This window comes from Rhincodon typus, chromosome 27 (genome assembly GCF_021869965.1).
Source record: "Rhincodon typus isolate 14 chromosome 27, sRhiTyp1.1, whole genome shotgun sequence".
In the NCBI taxonomy this organism is placed as follows: domain Eukaryota; kingdom Metazoa; phylum Chordata; class Chondrichthyes; order Orectolobiformes; family Rhincodontidae; genus Rhincodon; species Rhincodon typus.
The window spans coordinates 12793048-12800361 of NC_063358.1; the positions used below are offsets into that span (position 1 = coordinate 12793048).

Sequence of the window (7314 nt, forward strand, 5' to 3'; positions counted from 1 at the left end):
AACCCTGGAGTTCTTATCTGGAATCCACTGCTGCTTCAATGGGAAATTACAAACATGTCAAGGTATTATTAGCATCTCATGACAGCCACAGTACTTTATCATTATATAAAATAATTCTTCTTCACCTCTGAAGTTCCATTCCCCTAATTTAAATAGTCTACTATACTGCCAAAACCTAATAAATAAAACATACGCACCAATATCAAAATCCCTCCAGTGCAAATGATGACAACTGACGCATTGTAGTGAAAGTTTTTTTTATTGGTTTCTCCCTTCCCCAATCAGAAACACACTTTTCCAGATTTAGGCAAACTTGAGTTTTAAAAATTAAAACACACCTTAATGATAAAACTCAACTGCAAAATAAAATCTAGCTCCATTCTCATACCCTTAACCTTTTATTTCCTGTTCTTTAAAGAGAAGGAAAAAATAAATAAATCTATCCTGGCCACAGATACCCATTTTCAAAACAAAACAAGTTCTAAATCAAAGTGGTGCCCTGCTTGATAATTTTATAGTTTGATTTATCAAAATATATTTCTTTTAAATTCTTAAGGTACATTTAAAACGTTTCAGGATCTGGTTATTTGAAATTTTGCAATGTTTTTTGTTTTTTTTTCTCAAAGCTAAGCACAATCCACGCATCCAGTCTGAATATATCTGAATCAAAATTTGTGGAATCCTTGGTTCTTGGCAATCTGCAAAAAAAAAAAGTAAAATTTTAATATCTGCCTCCTCTCCAACTGGAACGTTCCAACGAATGAATCTGATACCGCCCCTAACCACATGTATCACTGTTACTATATAAAATACCCATGTTGTCAGTTAGAAATGATTGTAAAAGAATTAGCTGCAAGGTGAAGTACTTTTACTTCAGTGTTTGCAGTGAAAAAGTCAAATAATTGAAATGTTTGAAGCCTCAACAAGTTGCAGTATAAGTTAATACATTTTTATTTGATACCGACTAATTATCACAAACTGCAATAGGTAACCAGCATTTTCGATTTACCAGAACCAGCTAATTGCTGTGTGTCATATAACAGGCATATTACTGAAACTTGTAACTGCAGGTCAAACAATGTTAATAATTTTAAGTTGATAATACTGACTGAATCCAAAGTAAAATACCAGTTAGTAAACCAGTTGTTTGCAACTTTGTTTTGCTGCCAGTACAGACACAGTGGGCTAAACGGCTTCCTTCTATAAAATTCTATACATATCGTGTTTTTTCTCTCACAGTAATAGCACGGCATTATAGTGAAATCTTTTTGAAAGACTATGTTTAATGAACACGCTATTTTTGAAGGGGTCTAACAGAGGTACACTTTGAATATATACAACTTTCCTAGCAAAATTCACTAACATTTTACCAAAGCAAAATACTGGAAATCTGAAAAAAATAGAAAATGCTGGTAGCACTTCCAAAACATCCATTCTGTTTCCCCCAGAATTATTTCCAATAGTTTCTAGTGTTTAATAATACTTCCATAATTTAATAATAATACTTCCGTTGTTCATCGATCCACAGCATTGGTCATGAACTGGTTCATGTATTACCACTTTTGCCACTCAGTAGTTTTTAGATTGGAATCCTGCATGTTATGCACAGAAACCCAGAAGCAGGAGCAGGCCATTCAGCCCCTTGATGCTTCTCCACCATTCTAGACCATGGATGATCATCAACCTCAACACCATCCTCATAAGCTTTGATGTCAATTGGTCTAGAAACTTATTAATCTCTATCTTAAGCATACTCAGCATCGAGCTTTCATTACCCTTTGGGGTTGAAAATTCCAAAGATCAGAAAAGCCTCTTCATCTCATTTCTAAATGGCTTGCTCCTTATTCTGCGATGGAGTCCCCTGGTGTAAAATTCAGAGCCAGCCAGAGGAAACATTCTTTCTGCATCCACCCTGTAAGTTTCTATGAAGTCACCTCTCATTCTTCAAAATTCTAGAGAACCTTCCTCATGGAACAGTCTTGCCATCCCAGGAATTAGTCTGGTGAACATCCACTGCTTCTCTCTTGCAAGTAAATCCTCCTTCAGGAAGGGTACCAAAAGTGCACATCATATTCCAAATGTAGTCTAAAACTGAAAGAAGACAGCTTTGCTCCTGGACTGAAATCCTCTTGCAATGAAGACCAACATACCATTTGCCTTCCAAACTGTTTGCATACTCTTGTGCTAGCCATCAATACCTAGTCCCTTTGGACAATCTCTCACCATTTAAGAAATATTCTGCATTTCGAGTCCTTCGACCAGAGCGAACCATCTCACACTTATTTATGTTATATTCCATCTGCCATTTCTTGATCACTCACTCTGCAAATGCAAAGCTACTTGCAGCCTCTTTGAAACCTCCTCAAACTCACATTTGTAAATAGTTTGTGTCATCTATGAAAACTTGGAAATTAATATATCATTGAATTAGTGTAACTGAGCAGTCTCTTGGAGTGAAGACTGATGTAAAGTAGAAATTTAGTATCTTTGTCATGCCCTGAAAACTCACCTGAAGTGAGCAGCAGAAATTGTTCAACAGCACTAAGCAATCCTTAATTGCACTAACATCTAAAGAAGCTAAAAATGTTTTTATCATTGCTACTGCAAATCTCTGTCTTCACCAATAGCCTACTTTGACAGCAGGTCCTAGTGTCTTACAACTCAATACTGATCCCTTTTCTCCTGAGAACTACGTTTATTTAACCGTACGAGTATTTGTGGTCAAGTCTGACTTGTCCTTGCAAAGGACCATTTAGCCACTTCAGCTTGTTTTACCATGACCTCCTTTTCCTTGGGAATACCCAGACTTTGTTTTCATTAGTATGGTTTTAAACCCATTCTTTTTTTCTCTCTTGGGGGTCATAACCCTGCTTTTGTAGGACAATCCTTGTCCATCTTTTCAAAATATAGCTCTTGAAATATTGGACTAGCATTAAATCCTTGGTGACTTTGTTTCATCTGATGAGTTGAATTTAATAATATTCTAGTCAGTTTTGCACAAATAATCCCCCAGAGGTCTGTTACTGTATCAAGTAACCGACATCAAGTGTTAGAAGAGTCATTTAGATATGTCTACAAATCTTTCAGCTGTAATCCCCTTAACGTTGGATTGCTCACCATCGACCACTCAGTGCTTGAACTCACCCTCCCCCATACAGCGTTAATTCTAAGACGACGCCCTCCAATGAATCTGGAAATAGTGTCACATTTAAAGAAATTTTTTTTACATTTTGATCTAGGAATTGTCACAAATACTTCAGCAAAAGAAAAACATAACTTAGATTCTGACCCTGCTGGAAACAGTTTGCATAAATTAGCAACAAAGAACAAATACTTTAATCTGATTAGTACATTTGTTGCAGTTCCCTTCCTCTTGGGTGGGCACCTATGATATATATTGTCTGATGGCATTGGACCAACTCCCACTTTTCTGGTCCTGTTCAAAATAGAGTAATTTTGCTCAGTTCTCTATAAACTATGGGCCCCTTGTCCTGGAAGACTATTAAAAAATGTCATTGTCATACAGCACGGAAAAAGACCCTGCTGTCCAACTAGTCCACGTTGACCATGTTCCCAACTAAAGTAGTCCCATTTGCCTGCATTTGGCCCATTTCCCTCCAAACCTTTCCTATTCATGTACTTATCCAAATGTCTTTTAGATGTTGTAACTGTACGTGTATCCACTACATCCTCTGGCAGTTCATTCCACACATGAACCACTCACAGTAAAAAAAAAGTTGCCCCATGTCCTTTTTAAAACTTTCTCCTCCTTACCTTAAAAGTATGCCCCCTAGTTTTGAACTCCCTCACCCTAGGGAAAAGATGCTTGCAATTCACCTTCTCTCTGCCCCTCATGATTTTATAAGCCTCAATAAGGTCACCCCTCAACCTCCTACCTTCCAGTGAAAAAAGTCCCAGCCTATCCATAGAATTCAAACCCTCCATTCTTGGCAACAACCGGGTAAATCTTTTCTAGACCCTCTCCAATTTAATAATATCCTTCCTATAACAGGATGACCAGAACTGCACACAGTACTCCAGAAGAGACCCCATTAACATCCTGTACAACCTCTACATGACGTCCCAACTCCTATACTCAAAGATCTGAGTAATGAAAGCAAGTGTGCTAAACACCTTTTTAACCACCCTGTCTAGCAGTGACGCAAATTTCAAAGAATTATGTACCTGAACCCTTAGGTTTCTCTGTTCTACACGATCCAGGGCCTTAACATAAATTGTCTAATTCTTGCCTTTGTTTGTTTTACCAAAATGCGACATCTCGCATTTATCCAAATTAAACTTCATCTGCCATTCCTCAGTCCATTGAACCAACTGATCAAGATCTCTTTGTAATCTTAGATAACCTTCTTCACTGTCCACTATACCACCAATTTTGGTGTCATCCACAAACTTACTAATCATGCCTCCTATATTCTCATCCAGATTGTTTATATAAATGACCAACAAAAGTAGACCCAGTACCAATCCCTGTGGAACACCACTGGTCACAGGCCTCCAGTCTGAAAAACAACTCTCCACCACCACCCTCTGTCTCCTACTGTCAAATCAATTTTGTATTCAATTGGCAAGCTCACCCTGAATCCCATGTATCTATGGGATCCACCCCACCAATTAAACAATAGTCACCAAAAATTGACCTATACTGGAGGTCAATTAATGAGTCTAACTCTTACCATTGTACATCTCATTCCCAAATTAGGATGTAGCTACAACCACAGCTGCCTTTTGGGCAGCCTCTTTCTTGGCTTGATGGGCTTGTAGCACGGCCACAGCTTCTTCAACCTGCAGAAGACAGATTGCATATATACACAAATCACTATACAAAGTGTGCAGGCAGCATTCCATTAAATAACGTTTCTCAATATCTTTGATAAAGTTGTTAGATATCTTTCTTTGAAATTTCACTTGCATGAAGAAGTTCATGTCTTCAAAAGTCAAAACTAGTTGAATATTGCTAGGTACTGGGCTTTCACATTCCAACTTCCAATACGTGTCCTGGAGAACCCAAACAAGTATAAATTTTGTTTATTCTGTTCAAGAATCACCCTCCAATTCTGCTATCATCAATGGAATAGCCCACAACCAATAATAAAGATCTGAAGATGGGCATCCACAGGAACAAGCAAATCGTGAGTCTGCTTTAAAATCCAGAAAGATGGGAGTACTTTATATTGAAAAACATTTTCATCTGTCCACACAGCCCTGGCAATGTCCTGTATTTTTGAAATTATAGCAGCCATTTGGATGTTAAAACTAGTTTTTACCAACTGCCACATAATAATTAATCTGAATCAGTATACCTTTGACCGGAGTGATTCTGGGGACTCCAACATGTGTAGCAGCTCGGAGTTATCTATCTCTAGGAGCATTCCAGTGATCTTTCCAGCCAAGGAAGGGTGCATACTCTGGATCAAGGGGAACAGACGTTCACCTGAAAATGGAACAAAACAGGATTTAGGCTGTCACTGAACTGAAATCAACAGTAGATAATTGAGGGGTCAACGCATGCTTACCAATCACTTTGCATTTATATTAAACGATCCAGCACTTTTGATTTTCAATGATGCCTTGATATTTGACAACTCAAAGCTATGCCTATTACTTGGTTCATTTTTATTGCAGTCATGTGGCAGATGGGCTTCAGATTTCACTTACCCAGCATCTGCTTCTGTTCCTGAGGAGGGGCTGCAGCAAGCATGGAGGCAGTCAGAGGTTCCTGTCCTTGTACAAGCACTGCAGATTGAGAAGGCTTAAAAACCATAGTGATTAGTTAGTTAAATGGTCTCTCTCTTGTCCCCACCACCAGGAGCATTCAATTACCAAAAGTTAGATATGGCACTAGCCAATTTCCATTTTGCAACTCTTGTACCAATCACCATGAGAGTGTGCTAGATTAATTTATTTTTAAATTGATTTATGGAACGTGGGCCTACATTTACTACCTTTCCCAAATTGCCGCTGAGAAGGTGGCGACGTGGACAAACTCTCCTCCAGTTTTCCTAAGACACAAGGGTTACATCTGTTGGTGATTTTCCTTGATAGGTAGCAGTTAGATAACATCTGTTTCCTGAAGATTGGCACATTTTGTCAGCATTAAGGTTCACATGTATTCTCTCACATCTACAAATTATGGAATTCATTAAATTAACTATGCTTGTGCTTCTATTTGAACTTATGATTAGAATGAAAGATAATCTTTTAAATTATTCATTTATAGGATGTGGGCATTGTTGCCTGGGCAAGCATTTATTGCCTGTCCCTAGATGCCTTCCTGAACCGCTGCAGTCCATCTACTATGCTTCTACCCACAATTCCACAAGGAAGGGAGTTCTAAGATTTCAACAGGTGACACTGAAGGAATGGCACTATATTTCCAAGTCAGAATGGTGAGTGGCTTGGAAGGTAATTTTGCAGGTGGTGGTATTCCCATATATCTGCTGCCCTTATCCTTTTAGATGTTAGTGGTTGTGGGTTTGGAAATTATGTCTACCAAGCCTTAGTGAATTTCTGTAGCATATCTTGTAGATGGCACACACTTCTGCTACTGAGCATCGGTGGTGGAGAAGTAAACATTTCTGGATATGTTGCCAATCAAGCAGGCTTCTTTGTTGTGGGGGATGGCAAATTCTGAAGTACAGGCTTCAGTACTATTGCTGGATTGATGTAATCTTTACAGTATCCAGTGCCTCAACTGTTTCTTGATATCACATGGAGCGAATTGAATTGGCTGAAGACTGGCATCTGTGTTGCTGGGGAGCTCTGAAGGGGGCCGAGATAGATCATCCACTTGGCACTTCTTGCTGATGGTTTATGCTAATTATTGAGCCTTATCTTTTGCAGTAATGTGCTCGACTTCCCCATCATTGAACATAAGTATGTTTGTGAAGCACTCTTCTTCAGTGAATTGTTTAATTGTACACCACCATTCACAGCTAGATTTGGCAGGACTGCAGAACTTAAATCTGATCCATTGGTTGTGAAATCACTTCATTCTTTCTACCAATTGCTATTTATATTGTTTCGCCTGCAAGTAGTCCTGTTTTGTAGTTCACCAAGTTAGCATTTTATTTTAAGATATAGCTGGTGCTACTCCTGATATGCCCTCCTGCATTCTTCGCTCAATTATTTTTAGAAATCCTGGTTTTCAGTTTGTTAAATAGCTACATTGCATCAGTGACCAAATGCAAATAGATTAGACTAGACTAGATTAGATTATCCTAGAGATAACAAGGTGTAGAGCTGGATGAACACAGCAGGCCAAGCAGCATCAGAGGAGCAGGAAGGCTGACGTTT

At 38.6% G+C, this 7314-nt stretch overlaps 1 protein-coding gene across 1 annotated transcript in view; it reads right to left on the bottom strand.

Moving 5' to 3' along the window:
* Window positions 1–240: 240 nt before the first annotated feature.
* Window positions 241–7314, bottom strand: part of LOC109928624 (polyadenylate-binding protein 4-like) — a 27621-nt gene continuing 20547 nt past the window's right edge. Inside the window, exons 7-10 of the mRNA XM_048613252.1 lie at window positions 5677–5770; window positions 5322–5452; window positions 4695–4803; window positions 241–698 (exon numbers count right to left, since the gene is read on the bottom strand). Of these exons, the coding sequence (XP_048469209.1) occupies window positions 4717–4803; window positions 5322–5452; window positions 5677–5770 (312 nt within the window). The 3' untranslated portion in view covers window positions 241–698; window positions 4695–4716. The remainder of the gene's footprint in view (window positions 699–4694; window positions 4804–5321; window positions 5453–5676; window positions 5771–7314) is intronic.